We start from the raw sequence: 23937 nt of genomic DNA, 5'->3' as shown, positions 1-23937 counted from the left end.
ATGGTTTCCGGCTGTTTCCAGTGTAGCTCAACAATAATAGACGTATTTTCCAAAATCAGAAAAGAAGCGTTACATACTCGGTTCAGAGACAGCAAACTGCGGAACAGGTGTGAGAAACTGGTGAAGGGTATAGAGAGCAATTTTTTTAAAGACTATGCTGCAAATCACTTTACAGGCTTTATTGGTAAGTATAATTAACAATATTTAGTGTCATATTATGTGCGATGTACAGTATAGAGAATATTGTGTATGTATAGATTAGAATTCACATTTGCCCCTGCCCCATTGGAGTTTAAAATCTAAGGCCCTCATTCAGAGCCGTACGCTCTGAGCAGAGCGCACGCTCTGAATGAGGGCCGGGCTCCATTTTCATGGAGCGTCCTCCTGGACGCTCGTATAGCTGTGGGTCACCACCCACAGGCTATACGAGCGTGCTTTGTGATGGCCGCGATGGTCGAGACCATCGCGACCATCGAAATTGCGAGCCGGAGCCTGCGGTTGAGGTTTTCAACCGCAAGCTCCGGAGTGATTTTGGCTCTATCAGAGCCAAAATCACTCCCACTGACATCACTAGTGATGTCAGTGGGCCGGCTTCTGACGGGAGGCGTTCCCGTGGGAACGCCCCCGTCAGGGAATCACGCCCCCGGCACGCCCACCAAAGGGGGCGTGCTGTCAATCAACATTGACAGCACGCCCCCTTTGATCGGACACAACGAGCGAAGGACTTTCCTTCGCTCGTCGCGTCTGGCGCATGCGCACGACGGAGCTCCCTCCATCGTGCGCATGCTCAGTCCATAACATCGACCCACTTGCGAGCGGACAGCCGCTCGCGAGTGGGTCTGAATCAGGCCCTAAGTTCCCTAGCACACACACCCAAGTGCCATGCCATGCAGTGCTAACCACTGTACCACAATATACACTTGTACCTTTGGTTCTGCAGCTGATGCATTGCTATAAGCACATTTTTAATGCTGTGTAAAAAAAATAATTGTAACTTTGATTCTATTCACTGTTTTGTTATGAAACCCTCAACAATGTAGTGTAAGCCTGTAATAGATATTATTATATATCCAAGCCTGCATGCTGCTAAGCTAAATATTATACTTCAAATTACAGGACCATGGGCCTGATTCACTACCGATCGCAACTGCTAATGAAATATCGATTACGCACGCAGTTCAACTGCGATAGTATGCTAATCCATTGCGATCGCTCTGCCGCCGCAGCACTACATAAGGTCGCCCACGTTACCTTACACACATCAGTAATGTTTAGCAAGACTGTGAAACCATTGGTACAATCGAGTACCATCGCTGCCTCGCACACATTTACACAAGCTCTGACCTTAGAAATTGCTAACTTCATTGCACGCTATAAGGCTTCAGGCTGCGTAGGGCATTGCAGTGGCTAATTTATGCACACCCCTGCAACGGCGTTCAAATGCACTGGCACACCTGCGTTTTGCCGACTCCCCCCCACCCCACCCCGTCACCTTCCCGTCCATCACTCTGCGATGGGACTGCATAGTCACTGCGATCGTAGTCCCGATCACAGTGGCTGGTTGGTGCACTTTGATGCATACGCAGAGAGCTACAATCGTCCGATTGCATGCTTAATCGCAGGCGTGCCAAACGGTCAAAACGGGCGTTTTAAGGGTGTGCATAATTAACAAAGCAGCGTCATCGACCACATCACTTGGTTGTTTCTTAGCCTGAACTGTTCACATGATTGCGGTAGGAAAATCCTACCACAAGCACTGCGAGCAGTTCAGATGCCTTTCGATGTACTCGATTAATCAAATAAATAGCGGAGATGACGTATGATGCGAGCGGCCAGGGGGCGTCTTTACAAAATAGCGAGTGCATGTTTCGTTCGCTCGCTCAGACATAGAGGCGTCAACAGACCGCAAAGAGCGAGCGCTCAATTTAAATAGCCGGCCCCTTTTTCTGAACGAGCGAGCGCAAATGGCGTCCGGCTCTGAATCAGGCCCTGAGTGGACTGGCTACCACTTGGCATTATATTAAATCCCAGGCAATCACCATCAGATGGTCCTTCTCCACTGGGGATGAGCCACGTACCACGTACCACACCTCTCTCCAGAGCGGACAGCACGCCTCTCCACCTCAGCACAAGGAACCGACCTCCAGAACTCTGGGACACGTGATTGAAGCGTCAGCAAGCCACGCTCTAATGCGTATCGTTAGTCACTTCGTCAGAGGGCTCTTTATATTCAACATTTTATATATATATATATATATATATATACATATACTGTGTGTGTGTGTATGTATATATATATATATATATATATATATACTGTGTGTGTGTGTATGTATATATATATATAACCTATATATATATATATATATATATATATATATACTGTGTGTGTGTGTATATATATATATATATATATATATATATATATATGTTTATAACTATGTACCCCATCAGTAAAGCTCATGTTGATGTCTCAGATCGTAAGTGTCTCTATAGTCCCATCGCGTATTTGCGATTACTTACCCAGGGAGGTGGGTGCTCCTATCTTACGTAGTTGTTTGAACCTTTTTTTCTGGAGCTGTATAATACTGTACTCAGCTTCCAGGCCTGACAGCAATAGGATCACTTCTCTGCTTTTAGCTAGGATCAAGTGTACAGCCATAGCCAAAAGTTTTGAGAATGACACAAGTATTGCTTTTCACATAGTTAGCTGCTTTATTATTATTATTATTATTATTATTATCATTTATTTATATGGCGCCACAAGTGTTCCGCAGCGCCTTACAAAGTACATAGACAAAAAAGTAACCATTGACTTACAATACAATACAATACAGGACATGGATAAACATTGCTATATTAGTGACATTAACGCCCGCATAAGCAGCCAAGTGTTGGTTGCCCTAGTGGCTAGTAAGAGATAAATTAAATTACAGTAGGGAGAAGCACAAGAGGGTAGAGGGCCCTGCTCGAAAGAGCTTACATTCTTTAAGGGAGGGGAAGACAAACAGGAGTGACACAGAATGGGGTGGGCCGGGAGAAAGGAAGATGTAGCAGCAAGTTAGGATGAGAGCTGGAAGGCTTTAATGAAGTAGTGGGTCTTAAGAGCTTGTTTGAAAGATGGTAGAGAGGTGCAGAGTCTGATAGGGAGAGGGAGGGAGTTCCAAAGGTGAGCAGCACGGGCAAAGTCTTGGAGACGGGAGTGGGAGGAAGTAATCAATTGGCATGAAAGGCGGCGTGTATTAAGTGAACGAAGAGGGCGGACAGAAGAGTGAAGGGAGATGAGATCAGAGATGTAAATGGGAGAGGAATGGGTGAGGGCTTTGTAAGTGAGTGTAAGAGCCTTGAATTGGGTTCTGAAAGGGAATGGGAGCCAGTGGAGGGCTTGCAAAAGAGGGGAGGCAGATGTAGAGCGTTTGGAGAGGAAGATGAGCCGAGCAGCAGCATTGAGCACAGACTGGAGAGGAGAGAGATGGGATTTGGGGAGGCCAGCTAGGAGAAGGTTACAGTAGTCCAGTCTGGACATGACCAGTGAATGTAAAAGGGTTTTGGTAGCATCCTGGGTGAGAAAGGGTCTGATCTTGGAAATATTCTTGAGATGGAAACGACAGGACTGTGAGAGGTTCTGAATGTGTGGTTTAAAGGAGAGGGAAGAGTCCAGGATGACTCCAAGACAACGCACTTTGGGGCTAGATGAGATAGTAATGCCATCTATTAATAAAGAAATAGTGGGACATGATGATATGTGGGAGGGTGGGAAGCTCAGTCTTAGACATATTAAGTTTCAGAAATCGCTGGGACATCCAGGAAGAGATAGCAGAGAGACAGTTGGAGATACGAGTCAGTATAGAGGGGGAAAGACAGGTGAGGAAAGGTAGATCTGAGTATCATCAGCATAGAGATGATAATGGAGGTCAAAAGAGCTGATGAGTTTACCTAGAGAAGACGTATAGAGAGAGAATAGGAGAGGTCCAAGAACAGAACCTTGGGGAACACCTACTGTAAGAGGCTGTGGGGGGGAGGAGTCGCCATGAGAGGAAACAGAGAAGGAACGGTCAGAGAGGTAGGAGGACAGCCAGGAGGGAGCAGTGTCACGTAGACCAAGGGAGTGAAGTATATGCAGCAGTAGAGGGTGGTCCACAGTGTCAAAAGCAGCAGAGAGATCAAGGAGAATGAGCAGTGAGTAGTGGCCCTTGGATTTGGCAGCAAGGAGGTCGTTGCTGACTTTTGTGAGGGCAGTTTCAGTGGAGTGGAGAGAACGGAAGCCAGACTGAAAAGGGTCAAGGAGGGAGTGGGAGGAAAGAAATGTGGTGAGGCGGTTGTAAACAATACGCTCAAGGAGTTTGGAGGCAAAAGGGAGGAGAGAGATTGGACGGTAGTTAGAGAGAATGTTAGGATCAAGGTTAGGTTTTTTAAGAATGGGGGAAACACGGGCATGCTTGAATGCAGAAGGAACAGTGCCAGATGAGAGGGAGAGATTAAGGAGGTGGGCAAGATGGGAGCAGGCAGAAGGAGAGAGGTAGCGGAGGAGGTGGGAGGGGATAGGGTCGAGAGGAGAGGTGGAAGGGGGGGAGGACTGGATAAGGGCCTTAACTTCCTCTCCAGTCATAGGGGAGAAGGATGTCAGAGTCTGTAAAATGGATGGGGAGGGGTGATCCGGGAAAGGAGGAGGTGGAGAGCTGGGGGACTGGTTGGATATGATGTCCTGACGTATGGAATCAATTTTAGATATGAAATAGGTAGCAAAGTCAGTGGCAGAGAGCAAGGAGGGGAAGACGAGGAGGGGGTGGACAGAGGAGGGAGTTGAAGGTGGAAAAGAGACGCTGGGGATTTGAGGACAGGGAGGAGATGAGATTCTTGAAATATGACTGTTTAGAGAGGGAAAGGGCAGCACTGTAGGATGACAGCATGAATTTGAAATGGAGAAAATCTGCCTGAGAGCGTGATCTTCTCCACTGTCGCTCGGCGGTTCGTGAACATTTTTGCAGGTATCTGGTGCATTTGGAATGCCAGAGTTGAGGTGTGAATTTGCGAGGGTGAGTAGTGATCGCCGGAGCAACAGAGTCAAGAGCAGAAGTAAGGGAGGCATTGTATAGGGAAGCAGCTTGTTCAGCGCAGGAGAAAGAGAGGATAGGGGAGAGAAGTGAGTCAAGTAGGGAAGAAAAGAAAGCAGTGTCGATGGCTTCAATGTTACGCTTAGTGATGGTGGCTTTCGGAGGTAGTGGAGGGAAAGGAGAGAGGGATAGGTTAAAAGAGAGGAGGTGATGGTCAGAGAGGGGAAATGGGGAATTGGAGTAAGCAGAAATATCACAACGGTGAGTGAATACCAGATCAAGCAAATGCCCACTCGCATGGGAGGGTGAGGAGGTCGATTGGGAGAGTCCAAATGAGGAAGTGAGGGTGAGTAGTTTGGAGGCAGCAGATTCTGTGGGGATATCAATAGGAATATTGAAGTCACCGAGGATAATAGAGGGAAGGTCTGAGGAGAGAAAGTGAGTGAGCCAGGAAGCAAAGTTGTCAAGGAACTTGGAGGGAGGGCCAGGGGAACGGTAGATGACAGCTACTCTGAGGTGTACTGGTTGGAAGAGGCGTATAGCATGAACTTATGTAAGGCATGGTTCTGATGGTATATGTTGGTATGAGTAACCAGGGGATAGAAGGACCCCAACACCACCACCATGGCGACCCCCAGGCCTGGGGGTGTGGGAGAAGGTGAGGCCTCCATAAGAGAGAGCTGCAGGAGAAGTGGTGTCAGAGGGTAAAATCCAGGTTTCAGTAATGGCCAGGAGATTCAGGGAGTTGGAGATGAAAAGGTCATGGGTGGGGGCCAGTTTGTTACAGACTGATCTGGCATTCCAGAGGGCACAGGATAGAGTGCCCTCTGGAATGAGACAGAGTTGATAGGAGAGATGTGAATGAGATTATCAGGGTTGCAATAGCGTGGAGATGAGAATACTTTGGGAGACCGAGGTGAATAGAGTGTAGGGATCATGCGTGCTCCTGTGCTAGGAGGGGACCCTGTAGGAAGTGGACAGGGAGGGACGTTAAGGAGACGTGAATGAAAGTGGGGCGAAGTGACAGGGAGATAAGTAAGGGAGGAAAGATTACCAGTGGGGTAGTAGGATCCTTGGGGGGTATAAGAGAAAGAAAATGGAGTAATGGGAGAAGAGGGGGAGGAAGACAGAGAGAGGAGGGGAGATAGGAGGAGGTGGAGGAGACCAGGGGGAAAGGATAGAGGTGGAGTCAGAGGGCAGAACAAAAGATTACTTAGAAACTGAGTGAAGGGAGGAGACAACATGGTCATGGTAAGGATGAGGTACAGTGTCAGCACAACAAAAATATATTATAGAGTTTAGAAAAAGTGGTAAGATGGGAGCAGAAATTGAATATTAGAGTAGAGAGTAGCAGTAGCTAGATCATGTAAGACTAGACCAAAGTGCTAATGTAAAAAGACATTATTACAGAGTTAAGCTGATATTAACAGTATTCAGTAAGATTATCTGTTAAGCACGGAGTCAGCACAAATAGTAGCAAGTGATGGCCAGAGTTTTTGTAGCAACCAGAGTTCAGTTTTGAAAGTCCAGGTTATGCAGTCAGCAGGAGTTTGTAGCAGTGAGATTTTAAAATCACCTTTGTTGATGGTTTTTCTCCAAATCTAGATTAGGTTTTTAGAAGTGCAGATCGGTTGTTTCCCTTCTGTTCCACTTCGGTTCAACGCTGGTGTAACGCTAGTATTAATGTTAAAATGCACTTTTGAATAGTGCACTTCTGAATGGAGCAATTCCAGCCAGGCTATTCCAGCCTCAGTATTATTAGACCTTTTTGTCAGATGTTACTATGGTATACTGAAGTAAAATTACAAGCATTTCATAATTGTCAAAGGCTTTTATTGACAATAACATTAAGTCTATGCAAAGATTTACTATTTGCAGTGTTGACCCTTCTTTTTCAAGACCTCTGCAATTCGCCCTGGCATGCCGTCAATCAACTTCTGGGCCACATACTGACTGATGGCCACCCATTCTTGCCTAATCAATGCTTGGAGTTTGTCAGAATTTGTGGGTTTTTGTTTGTCCACCTGCCTCTTGAGGATTGACCACAATGGGATTAAGGTCTGGGGGGTTTCCTCGCCATGGACTCAAATTTTGATGTTTTGTTCTCCAAACCACTTGGTTATCACTTTTGCTTTATGGCAAGGTGCTCCATCATGTTGGAAAAGCCATTGTTCATCACTAAACTGTTCTTGGCTGGTTGGGAGAAGATGTTTTGGTACCGTTTTTTATTCATGAATGTGTTATTAGGCAAAATTGTGAGTGATCCCACTCCCTTGGCTGAGAAGCAACCCCACACATGAATGGTCTCAGGATGTTTTACTGTTGGCATGACACAGGATGAAGACTTTTAGAGGATGACCTGGTGTCAAGAAGGGCAGCAAATAAACCACTTCTTTCCTGGAAAAACATAAATGACAGACTGATATTCTGCAAAAGGTACAGGGATTGGACTGCTGAGGACTGGGGTAAAGTTATTTTCTCTGATGAATCCTCTTTCATATTGTTTGGGGCATCTGGAAAAACGCTTGTCCGGAGAAGAAAGGTGAGGGCTACCATCAGTCCTGTGTCATATGTCCACTCCAGACCTCTGCAAAGGCTAATCCTCTCCAGGTGGAACAGGTTGCTCCATTGGATCAGAGTTCAGACGATGGTGCTCTCTCCAGAGGTTCATCTGTCCCTATCTTGGTGACTACAGACATCTCATCTAACCAAGGGTCGCCCCTTTTGGATCCTGAACTTTGTACTCCTAACAATGGATGCCAGTCTCTGGGGCTGGGGTGCAGTGACTGGTCAAAACTCCTTCCAGGGCCATTGGACATCGGTCAAATCAACCCTGCCAATCAACAAATTGGAAATTCAAGCTGTCTACAGGGCCCTTATACTGGCCCAGGACATACTTCAAGGAAAATCTGTATAGGTACAGTCCAACAATGCCACAACTGTGGCTTACATCAACTATCAAGGAGGCACTCGAAGTCGGGCAGCAATGACAGAAATGTCATGCATTCTGACATGGGCCAAGGGTCACCACCCGACCATTTCTGCAGTGTTCATTCTGGGAGTTCTCATTTGAGAAGCAGACTTCCTCAGCCATCACAAAGTGCATACGGGCAATGGTCTCTTCACCCAGAGGTTTTTCAACTCCTAGTGAACAGATGGGGCCTACCAGAGGTGGACCTCATGGCCTCACAACACAATCATATGGGTCTAGAACAAGGGATGTCGAGGCAACCTTTGTAGACTCATTGTCAGTGAAGTGGACCGTCCAGTTAGCCTACCTATTCCCTCCAGTCTCCCTTCTTCCTCGAGTTATTCGGAAGTTCAAGCAAGACGGAGGCTCTGTCCCGCTGGTGGCTCCAGCATGGCCCAGACGTCATTGGTACTCAGATCTTCGGAGTCTCTCCATCAACAATCTGTTCCTGCCGCCTCAACGTCCAGACTAGTTGTCTCAGGGTCCTTGCCTTTACCTGGACCTGGGTAGTCTTTCTTTGATGGCATGGCTATTGAGACATCCCTCCTGAGATCCAAAGGATTCTCTAGCTCTGTAGTCGCGGTCACGATCCTAAAACATAGGTACAAGCCCACGCCCCCTTTTAGCTCATGCACAACAAAACCCAATGTGGGACTTTAAAATATTTAAAAAAAAATAACTCATCTAAAATGTTATTTTATTTGCCCAATGTATTTCTTATTTTACATGGGAACTATCTCACTCCAACTGGGAAGTGATCATAGTACAAAAATGTAGTCAGGGCCGTCATCTAGGCTGAAGGGCCGTCAGCTAGGCTTAAGGGCCTAGGGGATGGCACCTCTGCTACCCCATAGCACCAGCATTTGGCGTTGGTAAAGATATCTTGAGAATTAGATTTAGTAACTTGTATTAGGTGATGAAAGGGAGGTCCTTTTATAAAGGGAGTCGTATCTTTATAGTCAATTAATATGTTTTTGGAATTCATTTGCACACTATGGAGCTGGTGTAAAGTGTGTTGTATGCACCAAAAAATGCAGGTGCAATTTGCAAGCACTAAAAAAGCCACTATTGTACGTCAGCATCCGTACTACATGCACCCAGTTTACTCCAGTCATGTTATATATACTTGTGCCCATGTTTATAGCACTTCATTTTGTGTCAGTAAAACTACAAATACTTCTCTAAAACTTCAGAAACAAAACCCTGCACCAGGTCCTATGTTACTAACCAGCTCAACTGTGAGATTAATTCAATCACAACTGTGACAATTTACAGAAAAGTCGAGTTAGAAGTAAACACATCCACACCTCTTATCTAAATACATTTTAATTAAACAAAATACATGCACTCCCAATATGCTGTGTTGAAAAAAACTTTATTAAAAACAGAAAAATACTCCTTCTGTTTGTGATTCAGTGTAGTTCAGTAGTGGAAGTGCTTTTCAGCCAACAAAGCCCATGGATATATTTAAAATAAATAAATAAATAAATAAAATAAAACAAAAAGAGACCCTCAGCCCACAAACAAGCATATACAAAAAGGCAACCTTATAAGAAAGGGCAATCTGTGGGTCTCATTATTGTTGAACTACACTTTCTAATGCCTAACATGGTGGAGCTTACAGAACCTTTGCAGCAGTGTATTCACTAAGCGTAACATTGAGGATATTGACACCATTTCTTTTTCATCCCAGCTTGACTCACTTCTCTCCCCTATCCTCTCTCCTGCCTTGAACAAGCCACTTCCCTATACAATACCTCCCTTACTTCTGCTCTGGACTCTGTTGCTCTGGCGATCACTATTCATCCTCACAGATCCACACCTCAACCCTGGCAACCTACTTTACATCTAAAATTGACTCTATGCATCAGGACATCATATCCCACCAGTCCCCCTGCTCTCCGCCTTCTCCTTTTCCGAATCTCCCCTCCCTATCCGTTTTACCGACTCTAAAGCTGGCCACACACTAGACCAACTTACATCCAACCAGCCAACTTGTTTATTGGTTGGAATGAAAATCTGGTAACATATGGGAGTAAATGATGATCAGCAATTTGCTCCTACATGCCAGAAAACAGATGAAAATGGTCGTTTAGACAAGTTTGTTAAATGTTTGATCTAAACTATTTGTTCAAACAACAGTTTTGGTTCATTTTCCAATGTTTGGGAGCAAATTGCTGATTGTATACCTTACCAGATTTTCATTCCAACCAATCAACTGGTTGGACAGATAATCTTTAGATGTGTGGCCAGCTTAACATTCTTCTCCCCTGTAGCTGGAGAGGAAGTCATGTTACTCATCCGGTACTCCCCCCCCCCTTTTACCTCCCCCCTTGACCCTATCCCTTCATGTCTCCTCCGCTACCTCTCTCCTTCTGCCTGCTCCCATCTTGCCCACCTCCTTAATCTTTCCCTATCATCAGGCACTGTCCCTTCTGCATTCAAACATGCCCTTGTCTCCCCCATTCTTAACCTCTCTGACCGATCTTTCTCTGTCTCCTCTCATGACTCCTCTTGCCCCCCCACAGCCTCTTACAGTAGGTGTTTCCCAAGGTTCTGTTCTTGGACCTCTCCTATTCTCACTCTATACATCCTCACTAGGTGAACTCATCAGCTCTTTTGACCTCCAATATCATCTCTATGCTGATGACACTCAGATCTACCTTTCCTCCCCTGACATCTCTACCTCTCTCCTCACTCGTATCTCCAACTGTCTTTCTGCTATATCTTCCTGGATGTCCCAGCGACTTCTTAAACTTAATATGTCCAAGACTGAGCTGGCACAACTATCTCCTCTAGCCCCAAAGTGCGCTGTCTTGGAGTTATCCTAGACTCCTCCCTCTCCGTCAAACCACATATCCAGAATCTCTCGCAGTCCTGTCGTTTTCATCCTAAAAATATTTCCAAGAGCAGACCCCTTCTCTCCCAGGATGCCACTAAAACCATCATACACTCACTGGTTATCTCCAGATTGGACTACTGTAACCTCCTCCTATCTGGCCTCCCCAACCCCCTTCTCTCCCCTCTCCAGTCTGTCCTCAATGCTGCTGCTTGGCTCATCTTCCTCTCAAAACCCTCTAAATCTGTCTCCCCTCTCCAGCAAGAACCCAATTTAAGGTTTTCACACTCACTTACAAAGCCCTCATCCATTCCTCTCCCATTTACATCTCTGACCAAATCTCCCTCCACTCTCCTGTCCACCCTCTTCGTTCAACAAATGCACGCCGCCTCTCATGCCAAATGATTACTTCCTCCCACTCCCGCCTCCAAGATTTTGGCCGCGTTGCTCCCCACCTTTGGAACCCTCTCCCTCTTCCCATCAGACTCTCCACCTCTCTACCATCCTTCAAACAGGCTTTCAAGACCCACTATTTCATCAAAGCCTCCCAGCTCTCATCTTAACTTGCTGTTACATACTCCTTCCTCCCTGCCTACCCCATCTGTGTCACACCTGTTTGTCTGCCCTCCCCTTTAGAATGTCTTACGAGCAAGGCCCTCTACCTTCTTGTGCTTCTCCATTCTCTACTTTCATCTACTTCTTACTCCCCACTAGGGCACCTAACACTTCATTGCTTTGCTCTGTTGCTTATCTGGGTGTTATGTTCGCAAATGTAGCAATATATATTATCCATGTTCCTTGTCCTGTATTGTATTGTATGTACTGTAAGTCACTGGTCAAACTATTTGTTTATGTACTTTGTAAGGCGCTGCGGAACACTTGTGGCGCCATATAAATAAATGATAATAATAATAAGGTAGCATGTATAGGAAAACAATAGTAGGTGCTGTGTTAAATACAAGTTATGTTTTTTTCTCTCGAACGTTAACATGTAACACCCTCTTGTGGCGTAAGTGTGTTTGACGCCTGGATACAGAGCAAGCTCAATACACGGCCAAGCAGAGCAGGCAGCTGCTGAGGTGTAGCCAGAACCGCCAAGCGCTCGGGTGGTTTCTAAAGCTGAGTGGCCACACCCCATTGGTTGACCTTTGAAGCAGTTATGTGCCCCCACTCGATGCCGCTGAATACATCATGTCGGGAGCTTGTGGTATATATATGTGTGCAATTCCTCTTACTTCCTATCTGGTCGGCACTGTAGTCTTCACTATGGGGTAGAGAGGCTGGTTCAGGAGTATAGGCATTAAACCCATCCCCCTCAACCGGACATCAGGTTTTTTTTTAGTGCTTTAGGAGTAAGGCACGTTTTAATAGCCAGCTAAGTTTTATTCTTTTATGCTGTTTTCATGTGCCTCAGTCCCTGTTTACAGGACTGAGGTGCCTACCAGAATGAGGATTTGTTAAATAGTGAGAGTAGTGTGCTCTTTTCCCTGAAGGCAGGGCTGGTGCAAGGCTTCTAAGCACCCTAGGCAAAACGACTGCATGCGGCATGGCTGACCGGAAGATATCGGTAACAACCGCAGGAGCAAGCAGATTGGGCATACACACTGAACGATCCGGCTGATATGTCGATCGGCAACGTTCGCTCCAGTCGCAATTTTCCTGCACACACTCTCCGGTACACAGCACCACATCAGACTGACTGGGTGACACTGCCGCTTTGCAGACAAGGGTAACCAGCCATCTCAGGAGAGGGTTTTTTGGTGTTTCACCCTCTCCCAGTCATGCATTGTGGTTGGCTTTTCCCCCATACCATGCTTGCCAACTCTCCCTGATTGTCAGGGAGACTCCCTGAAGTAGTACCAATTTCCCTGACTCTCTGAAGAGTCTAGCAATCTCCCTGATTGCTCCTTACCCCCATTATGAAGCTGTTATATAAAATAAAACCCAGAGATATGTACATTTAAATGGAACAATTAGTATCATATCCCTGCATTGGTTATTAGGCACAATGATCTCTATGACTACATGTATTTTTTTATAAGTGTGTTTTCATCAACAAGTAGATCTTACTAACTCATACTTGCCTACCCTCCTGGGAACTGTGGAACCCCCTGCACCCCCAGAAGTGTAGGCACTTCTCCCGAATTCTGCCCACTTCCTAGTGAAGTGGGCAGAATGGGGAGAATTTTCCAGGGGATCAGCGGGTCTGTGCGCAAGCGGTGGAGACTAATGACGCGGTTCTATGAGAATCGTGTGATTTGGCCCCGCCCCCTGATTAAATATGCTGCATTCGTGACAAATTCCTGCGACGAAGCGGAGCTTAAAGACGCAACCCATCCGGCCCACCCTCAACACCACTTAACTGCTTCTCCTCCCCGGGCTTCTACTGGGAAAGAAAACTAAAGCTGCATACACACGTACAGATTTTCTGTCCAACCAGCCAACGAGTTGATTGGTTGGAATGAAAGTCTGGTAACGTATGGGAGTAACTGAGGATCAGCAATTTGCTCCTAAATGCCAGAAAACAGATGAAAATGGTCGTCAGACAAGTTTGTTAAATGTTTGATCTAAACAATTTGTTCAAACAATAGTTTTTGTCCATTTTCTGGCGTTTGGGAGCAAATTGCTGATTGTCATTTGCTTTCATACCTTACCAGGTTTTCATTCCAACCAATCAACTAGTTGGTGGTTGGACAGAAAATCTTTACATGTGTATGCAGCTTAAGAAGTCGGCGGGTATGTACTAACTACTTTTGGGCCTGATTTACACTTGGATGTAAGTCAGTGATATGGCACGTCTCTCAGATGTAGCAGTAGACGTGCACCTTAATGTGCGCTCATAGGTGCTGCTTTCACAAGCTCCCTGAAATGCTTTTTCAAAAGTAGGCAAGTATGACCCTTACCTGTGGATGGCATGCAGGCGGCAGGTATCAGCAGCGGCTGAGGGACCTGTTTTAGTTTTTTTTTTTACTCCTTAGATAACATAGTAGCTAGCTGTTATTTCAGAGCATATAGGTGGTGTGTTATTTCTGGGGATTAAGACATAGGGGTGTATGTAATAGCCTGCGGACTGCAGGCATTTGTGAGTCCTGTGTGAGACTGCCTGATGCTTTAAAGTAGCAGTTATTTAAAAGGCAAAATCAACCTGGTTGCTACTTTAAAGCATCGGGCAGTCTTGCACGGGACTCACCAATGCCTGCATTCCGCAGGCTATTACATGTACCCCTTAAGGTGCCTACACACTAGACGACCTGCAAATGATACAATGTCGTGAACAATTTCCATTGAACTCTCGCTGGCACTCCAGGACACGATATAGTGCTTAAAAGTGTCCAATCTGATCAATGATCTAACGATCTATCGTGCAAATCATAAGATCGTGCACAACATACCATTTGCTAACCAAACAACTGACAATTATCTTTAAGATTTCTGCAAAATTTAAATAATGGGCGAGCCTAACTAGGGGGTATATACAGCAGTCGCCATTGTAGATCTGTGCACTTCTGCTCTGTGACTAGTGAGGCCTGGTCAGGGGCAGATTGGGAATGTAAAGTGGCCCTGGAATTTCTCCTACAGCGGCCCCATGTGCGCGCGTCTTCATCGCGTGCCCAAAAAGGGGGCGTGGTTTTGTGACAAGGGGCGGGGTTTTGTGTTTGTTTGCGAGCCATTCTCCCCCCATTTTGTCATGCAGTGTGAGAAAGAGACAGGGAGCAGTGTGAGAAAGAGAAAGAGACGGAGCAGTGTGAGAAAGAGACAGGGAACAGTGTGAGAAAGAGACGTGAGCAGTGTGAGAAAGAGAAGTGAGCAGTGTGAGAAAGAGACAGGGAGCAGTGTGAGAGAGAGACAGGGAGCAGTGTGAGAGAGAGACAGGGAGCAGTGTGAGAAAGAGAAAGAGACGGAGCAGTGTGAGAAAGAGACAGGGAACAGTGTGAGAAAGAGACGTGAGCAGTGTGAGAAAGAGAAATGAGCAGTGTGAGAAAGAGACAGGGAGTAGTGTGAGAGAGAGACAGGGAGCAGTGTGAGAAAGAGACAGGGACCAGTGTGAGAAAGAGACAGGGAGCAGTGTGAGAGAGAGACAGGGAGCAGTGTGAGAAAGAGACAGGGAGCAGTGTGAGAAAGAGACAGGGAGCAGTGTGAGAAAGAGACGTGAGCAGTGTGAGAAAGAGACAGGGAGCAGTGTGAGAAAGAGACGGAGCAGTGTGAGAAAGAGACAGGGAGTAGTGGTAGAAAGAGACAGGGAGCAGTGGGAGAGAGAGACAGAGCAGTGAGAGAGAGAGATGGGAAGCAGTAAGAGAGAGCTTGAGCAATGGGAAAGAGAGATTGGGAGCAGTGGGAGAGAAACAGTGAGCAGTGGGAGAGAGAGACTGGGAGCAGTGGGAGAGGGGAAGCAGTCGGGAAGCCGATGGATGGAATCCCGACCGTTGGCTTCCCGACTGTCTAATCCCGGCAAGAGCTATATGACAGGCATCAAAATCCAGACGCCTGTCATTTTACCTATGCCGGGATCCCGACACCTGGCTTGCCGATCGAAGGTAAGCCAGGCGCTGGGCGCGGTCAGCCGCGAGGGGGGGAGGGTTAGGTTTAGGGCTCCCAGGGGGGGGGACTTAGGGTTAGGCACCCCCCGGGAGGGTTAGGGTTAGGCACCCCAGGGGGGAGGCTAGGGTTAGGCACCCCCCCGGGGACTTAGGTTTAGGCGGTGGGGAAGGGGGGGTTAGGTTTAGGCACTTGGGGGGAGGTTAGGGTTAGGTACCCCTAAGGGAGGGTTAGGGGGAGAATAGGTTAGTCAATACTTACCTCTCGACGATCGGGATCTTTACTGCTGCCGGGATGCAGCTGTCGGGATTTGAACCGGTAGCCGGCGGTATTTCATACTGAATCCGTGGGGGAGAGAGACTGGGAGCAGTGGGAGAGTGAGAAAGGGAGCAGTGGGAGAGAGAGACTGGCAGCAGTGGTAGAGACTGGGAGCAATAGGAGAGAGAGACCAGTAGCAATGTGACAGAGAGACAGTGTTGTGAGTGAAGGACTGACTCACCCAGTTACCGATCCTATTGTGATCAATAACAGTGACAGCACAGCAGGGGCAAAGCTCTGGCCCAACGAGTGACGAAAGAAATCTGGAGGAGCTTGCCTGATAAAAGAATAAACAAACAGCAGGCCAGATCCTCCGTCCACTCTGGGTTTTTTTGCGCCGTCGCCGGGGCTGGTAACTGATCATGACGTCAAAGCCCCAGCAACAAGCAGTGCCAGAGAGCAGGAGGTAAAAGGAGTGAGGGCCACCCTCCTCTACTCGCCTCCCCCTGCTCTGTTATGTCCCATGGCTGCATCTGTACCCGGAAGTGCCAACTCAGGGCCCTGGGGAAAAACGTTTAATATATATATAAGAACAAAATCTGCGGCCAGCAGCCCCCTGAGCCGCCAGCCCATCGGGAAAGTTCCCGCTGAAGTCAGCGGCCATTCCACCCTTGGGCTTGGTGTATACTTGCTGAACACTGTACATTGCTATTGTGCTCTGCTTTGTTTTGCCTGGCTCAATAAAGTGCTTCTATACTACATTCTATCCTGCATTTTGTGGTGATGGATGCCTATCGCTATGAAGTTCTGCTAGCCTATGCTGGGGCTAAGGAAAGGGCCCAGCAAAGGAGGAGAGCATGCTGGACGAATGACTGACTGCTGCAGACTGATACTCGCTCTCACATGTCAATGCTGATGGAGATTCGGGAGATCAATTCAGATGACTACCGCAACTTCCTGCGCATGGATGACGATACCTTCCAGGAATTGCTGCGTCTGGTGACTCCCTACATCCAGAGGCAGGATACTAAGGGCCATCCTGCTGAGGAGAGGCTAGTGGCTACCCTGAGGTTCCTGGCTGCAGGAAGGCCCCTGGCTGACTTGAAGTTTGGGTCCCTCATCTGCCCTCAAGTTTGGACGACATCATCCCTGAGACCTGCAAAGCTATTGTGAAAGTGCTACAGTACCAGTTTTGTAAGGTCAGAAAAAACACAATACACATTAATTTCTTGTGAAACCATAAAAAAATATTAAACTTTTTTTTAATGTAGAAAAGATTAGTGTAAAAACACTTTATAATGTTTAAATATTTCCTGCCAACATGGCTGCATCTAATAAAATTGTATTTATGACAAGAATATAAAATTTGCTTCCAAACATGGCTGCATGTAACAACCAACTCTTAAAATGCATATTTATTGCAATTTATATGCGTATATAATGTAAAAGTCAATTATCAACAAGTTTTGTCAGTCCCTGTAGCTATGCTGCTCTAGGCTAGGTCGGAAGCATATAGCATAGAGTAGCTATTGGGAAAGATAAAACCTATTGATAATTGGGCAACAACAGTAATAAAATTTTTAGAATAAATTATCCATTTCTGGAATATGCATAAACAGTAGTAAAAGTATCAGTCCCAATAGCTATGCTGCGCTATGATCTATGGTGGATCTGAGGTCAAGAAACACAAAGTGTAAGAGCAAATTGTTGCCCCAGCATCCAACAATCTGCCCTTACGTCATGTGTTTAGTGATCATGTTCACTCAGTGTCAGAAGCACCATATAGCATAGAGTACCTATTGGGAAAGATAAAACTTGTTGATAATTGGGCAACAACAGCATTAAAAAAAATGTATATTGTTAACAAACGTAGTCTCCTCCTCAGATTCTAATAGGCCAGTGTCAATTCCCTGGGATGTGGTGGACGGGTAAGTGTGTGGAGGAGTAGAATGTGATGGGATGGGAACCATCACAGAGACAGGAGGGGAAGGTGGGTAGGAATGAGGGTCAGCTATAGAGAAGTTTTTCAGGCCTCATCTGCCTCATGGAGCTGCTGATGTGGGTTGCAAGTTGGTCGAAGTGGTCGGGGGCTTTTTAAGACCTCTTCAGCCTGCCTCAAAAAGTTGTCTAAGGACTGGGAGGTTTGAGGCTGCTTCCTATCCTGCCGATGCCTTCTCTTCTGTGGTGCTGGTGGTGGGCATGGAGGCCTCTCCCTCACTTTCCCCGATAAGGCTCAGGTCTGGCGTTCCCGCCAACTCCAGTTCTTGGGTGGGAGTCTGTTGATAAAAAATAAACAAAAAATTAATGATCATGTTTTAACCAATATTTAAATTTTTTCTAGTTCCCTACAACTGTGGAGGAGTGAAAAACCATTGCTGACATATCCACATAACCCCACCTTCCAACAGTGGATCCAACTATTCTAATTATAAGGGGTACTTCAGTATCGTCATAGCGGTTGTGAATGCCAATTATGAATTTCGGTTTGTGGATGTTGGGAAGAATGACCATACTTCGGATGGTGGGTCCTTCAAACAGACGGCATTCTATGAGAGGCTCCCCTCCAAGACACTAAACTTGCCGACTGTGGAGTAAACCAAGCATGCCCCAAGCGTTGTGGCTGATTAGGAGTTCACACTACATGAACACATCATGAAGCCATACGCGCAAAGGGGCCTGACCAAAGAGAAGTGGATCTACAATTACAGGCTTTCCAGTGCACGTATCTTCCAGGCCTCCATAAAACTGCATGTGGACAAAATAGACTGGGTGGTCTTGGCGTGCTGTGTCCTGCACAACTTTCTCAGGCGCAAAAGCACCCAGCAAAGGACATCAGGGACAGCTATGCCAGAAGACCCAGACCACCCTGAGGAGATAGTTCCAGTAAAGATTGTGAATTTTTTTAAAAAGCATGGTGTGTATGCGCTATGTCTCTACTTACCAAACTTGCCTCGGATGTCTTGTCGACATCTTCGTCCACCTCCTTCTCATCAGGACGACCGACCCTCGTTGAGGCTCTTGTTACAGAAGGAATTAAATTAAATTGTAGTACCACAAGGTGGGGTGGTACAGATCCTCAGATCCTGGTGAGAGCCCACTGCGTGCGTAGAGACTTGCAGTCTCTGCGGCAGGTCAGACCTGGTGTAAATGCTGTTCGAGTGGTTGATGTGCATCGATGGTACTGATGTTTAAACAGAAGAGCGAGAGTGGATGGATGTGAGAAAGCGGCAGTGGGCGTCTTTATGTCGGCGGTGCTTTTGCAAGCATTAGCATATTTTAGCAGCTGCATTCCGTGCAAAATCGCAGCTGCAAATGCAGTAGCGATTGCTGCTGAATCAGGCCCGAAGTCCTATGGGCTCCATTCTGCGGTTCCTTTACCATGAATTCCTCTTTGCCATTGTTAGAAGTCATTCTCCCCTGTCTGTGGGTGGCTGGAGTCCTTATCTCTTACCTTATCTGGGTAGCCCAGTAGGTCAGTACTTACATGTTCACTGGTCCTCTGCGCACAGGATGCCTTGGTCCCACACTACAAAAAGATTTGTTGTCTGCTTCCTCTACAGGGCAAACTATGGTGGAGCCATTTATCTTCTCTATCAGTCGATTTGAGGAATCTATTTTTATGTCCTACATCATTGGTCCAACACGGGATCCCATCTGGACAGACTTCAGCCTTTCAGATTAGATGTGCTAGTCCCCTCTGTGGTGACCCCATAACCTTAATCGATCCAGATCCCTTCTTGGTTGGAAATTGGATACTGGTCGCAATAGATGCCTGCCTGACAGCAAGGAGGCCTTGTTTCTATAGGTCTCAATTTTCAGGCACTATGGTCTGATACAGAGTCCATCCTTTCAATCAACATTTTACAGTTGAGGGCAGTCAGGAACGCCCTGTAATAGCTCAATATGTGCTACAGGGAAAGTCTGTTCACGTACAGTTGGACTATGCCAGTGCTGTGGCTTACATAGACAAGCAGTGTGGAAAAAAGAGTCGTTAGAAAATGATGGAGGTGTCTTACACCCTAGTATGGGAGGAACCTTGGGTTCCTGCCATCTCAGCCATTCACATTCCAGGTCTGGACATCTGAGAGGCGGACTTCCACAGTTGACACACCGTTCACCCCGGGAGAATGGGTAACACACCAGGTAGTGTTTAAATGATCCATGCATTGAGGATCGTGGGGGATGCCCTACATAGATTTCATGGCTTCCCGGTCAAACAAGAACCTTCCCTTGTATAGGGCGCTTGAGGGATCCTAGGATGGTCTTCGTGGCCACAATGACTGGTCCTTGGTCTTTCCACTTGGGGTAATTGTTTACACTGCTCTCCATCCTGGCCAGGGTACCGCCACTGTATTCTACGGCAGGGTCTCCCAGTCATACTCCTATTTCAGACTGGCCTCTTAGGTCATGGTACGCTCTCCTTCACGGAAAGCAGGCCAGGATTCCTTGCTGCTTTCCACTTCAGCAGGACCTACTGAGTCAAGGTCTACATCCAGATTTGTCTTGACTGGCTGGATGTCTTGGTTCCTGAGACCCAGATCTTGAGGGCTCGAGAATTTTCCAGACGGATCGTCCAGACCATGCTTTGGGCTTGTAAGCTAGTCGCTTCAAGACTTTCAATTTTTCTAGTGAGGATGTTGGGATCTCTCGGCTGGAGTTTTTAGACTACTGCATATTTGTCTTTCTAATAGGTATTTGCCATTTGGGTCCTTTTTCAGAGACATTTGGCCAACACACTGCGATCCATATCTGAGTTATCACTGTTTTTTTTTTCTATGTTTGGAATGGTTTTCTATTACATTTTGGTTGTTCTTTCTCCATGTGGATTTGCTATGCAATAACTGAGGTCTGGTGGAGGTGGGATGGGTTATATGGGCTAGAGGGGGGATGGAGCTTATATTAACCTTTTAGTGCCTATACTCCTGTGCCAGCCCCTCTACCCCATAGTCAAGACTACAGAAGGATTACGAGGAAGGGATTTTACAATGAGTATAAAAATCCAATTTTAATCTGCAACTACACACTGCATTGCTGTGTAGCCAAGGCACAGAAGACTTATTTTTGCAATCAACTATCACAAAGCTCAGTTGACCAGGGCCTGTGTGAATATATGTCTTCCTTGCCAATGTTTTCTGAAAGCTTCCCAGTTGTTGACATTGAGATGCGGGTTGCATAGAGCAGTGATTTGCATAATGGCAGCATTGGGCAGCAGAAATGTGGCCATGAAGACATAATTCACCACAAATTGTGTTATCAATCTTTGTATTGCCCACTTCACTAGGGAAGTAGGTTGACCCAGGAGGCATGCCTACTCTCTTGATCATCCGGGAGATGTGTTTGGTGGTGAAGGTACACTACAAGTGCAGCCTTAGGCAACTGGTAGGTTTGATGTAGGCCCAAAAGCTGGTGCAAGAATAAGGAATAATTATTTCTAACTAGAGATCTCTTCATAGACATTTGCTATATTTTGGACATTTACCTGCATATAATCAGATTCATTTGGGGGTAGTGACGAGAAAGAAAAGTACTTTGACCATTCTATGATAGTAAATCTGATTTATTTATTTTTTGTCATTTGCAGAACTACATCGATTCAACACATTGGTGGGAAATTTACAGAAAGAAGCACAATATTATTTAAATGCAAAAGAAAAAGGTATGCATTTTGTCATAAGTATATTTGTGTGCCAATCCCAGTATTGGGGTTTCATGCTTTGGCTATGATTGTGTTGACGTGAATCGGCTTTAAATCATAAGTCCACATCCAGCACAGTTACACTCTACTGCCATTACTACGAATGGAGAAGCCACTTAGGAGGTGAGCATCTGACCCGCACTGAGTAATAGTGACTCGGGGGGTGATTCAGCAAGGATCGCAATTACAGAGCTGCACGCAGGCTATAGATATATGATGTATACATGCAGGCAGCTTTGCAATTACGTCCTTGCTATTATGAAAAAATGCAGCAGGAGGCATATGATACGCCTTGCTGTATTTGCAATCCCAGCACTGCGACGGAGGTCGCAGCAGGGATCACCATTGCGACCATCGGTGGTCGATGCTTGCGATGGTGGACGGCGCCGTGCCACCAGCCAGCTGAGTAAGCCTCAACTTAGGCTTGCTGGCTTATAAGCTCAGGACACTGTGTTGGTCGATGCAATCCCCCGGACTTGTTACTCCTGGAAAACGGAACGTACGCGCCTCCATTTCCAGGAACGGCGGCTGACCCCGCTCCCGCACCGCCTCTTAAATGCCTCTGCCTGTCATTCAGGCAGAGGCATAGAAGAGTCTGCGTGCGACTATGCAGGACCCATTCTGCACACTCGCAGAATGGGTCCTGCGCAGTGTACCGATATTTGGGAGTCCGCGACTGCTGAATCAGGCCCTTAGTGTGGTGAAGCATAACTGGGTGCAGGGGGAGGGCCAGGCACTGGAGGTGGCCTGGGCCTGACGGCAGCCGCACCCCCTACTGTAGCATTGCTTATGCAAGTGATTAAGTTGCCCATGCCCAGGGCAACCTAGGCACTTGTGTATTACCTGTGTATAACCCTGCACTACTGACTTGCACAATTGTAGCAAACGTGTCTCCACAGCAAACGTGATTCTAAAACTGTGTATCCACTTGCAGATAGTGGAACGACAGTACAATTACATCATTGTAATTGTACAGTCGTTCCTCTTCCCCTGCAGTGCCTACACTGAATGATTCATCGTTCAGTTTAGACACCCTCCCTCATCCCTGAATATGTTCAATCAGTTATCGGCAGATTGACCAGCATGTTCAGGAGATGATTGATGTTGAAAACGACCAGCAGGAGCGTGCATCGCTGGTCGATTTCGACTGTTTTATGCCCGATTTCATGCACAATTAATGAGCGATTGAATGATAACGATATCGTAATCGTTCAATCGCTCATTTTAATTGGCAAGTGGATACGCAGCTTAAGCATTCAATATAGGCATAGACCACGGTCATTCAGGTTTGAAAATAGCCTAACCAATGATGACATTAAAATACAACCAGAACAAGCTTGGAGCAAAGTGAAAAAAGAGCACAAAAGCATATGCTAACATAATAAGGTAACAGAAAATATATAGGAAAGAGATATTAATTGAGTAGCAAAGTAATGAGGACAGTATATAGCTAAGCTGAATATTCTGTTAAAAACAAACAAACATAAATAGCCTTCCTATAGTATTTTACCATAGTAATACAATTGACACCAATTCCCATATTAAATTGCCAGGCATTTAGAGAATCGTGTGTGGGAGGTTGTTGGAATTTCCTCATCAGAGCAAGAAACAAAAACATGTGCTGTTATCTCTATCATTGTGCAATCACTTGTACTGGCATTAGGGACAATTTTGATGGCTGTTGAAATAGTTACATTTTTATTTATTTTTTAAGTTTTGTTTGTGTGTTACTGGATTAACCTTTATGTAAAAATGAATGATAGGGCGGTTCCAATGGGTGCCCAATCTCCGTGACCTAAGGAGAACTTGGGTCACAGAGATTAACTCAAAGGGAATATAATTGAAAACAGGAGTGTATCTCTGGTGCTGAGAAGGGTACTTTATAGATAAAAACTTCATTGTGACAATTCTGCTATGCAAAACTAGTCCCTTATTCTCCAGCAAGCAATATAGGACTGTTAAAGGTAGTGTGATCGTTTAAGATATATACTTACTGTAAGTGCCAAAAGTCATGGGATAGATGCCTAGTATTGTGTAGGACTCCCTATAGCCCGGCGAAGTGCAGCACCTCGACGTGGCATCGATTCCACAAGTGGACAGAAGACCTTTGGAGATATGTTGACCCATGCCATCTGGATAGCTTTCACCATCTCCCCGGTGCAGGATCTTGGGTGTAAATGGACCTCTCCACAACATCCCATATATGCTCGATTGGGTTCATGTCGGGCAAACATGGTGACCACACCATTCGTCGGAACCCTCTAGAAGGCTCTTTGAACCAATTCTGGACAACTTGGGACCGATGACACTGTGCATTATCCTGCTGGAATATTCCATAGTTGTGGGGGTACATGAAGTCCATGAAGGGCTGCACATGGTCATCAAGCAAAGCAATTTAGCGGTTACCAGTCAATTACATGTTCAGGTGGACCAACGGACCCAACACACCTCACACCATTATGGAACCACCACTAGCCTGCATGGTGCCTTGTTGACAACTGGGGTCCATGGCCTCATGGGGTCTGCGACACAACTGAACCCTACCAACAGCCCACAACTACTGGAACTGTGACTCTACGGATCA

At 46.3% G+C, this 23937-nt stretch overlaps 1 protein-coding gene across 1 annotated transcript in view; it reads left to right on the top strand.

Moving 5' to 3' along the window:
* The window catches only part of IZUMO2 (IZUMO family member 2), a 49642-nt gene continuing 25705 nt past the window's right edge, over window positions 1–23937 (top strand). The window contains exons 1-2 of the mRNA XM_088444513.1: window positions 1–184; window positions 21240–21314. Of these exons, the coding sequence (XP_088300639.1) occupies window positions 1–184; window positions 21240–21314 (259 nt within the window). The remainder of the gene's footprint in view (window positions 185–21239; window positions 21315–23937) is intronic.

Source organism: Taudactylus pleione, unplaced genomic scaffold, assembly GCF_031769625.1.
Source record: "Taudactylus pleione unplaced genomic scaffold, aTauple2 ptg000366l, whole genome shotgun sequence".
Taxonomy (NCBI): Eukaryota; Metazoa; Chordata; class Amphibia; order Anura; family Myobatrachidae; genus Taudactylus; species Taudactylus pleione.
This window is presented reverse-complemented; position numbering and strand designations above follow the sequence as displayed.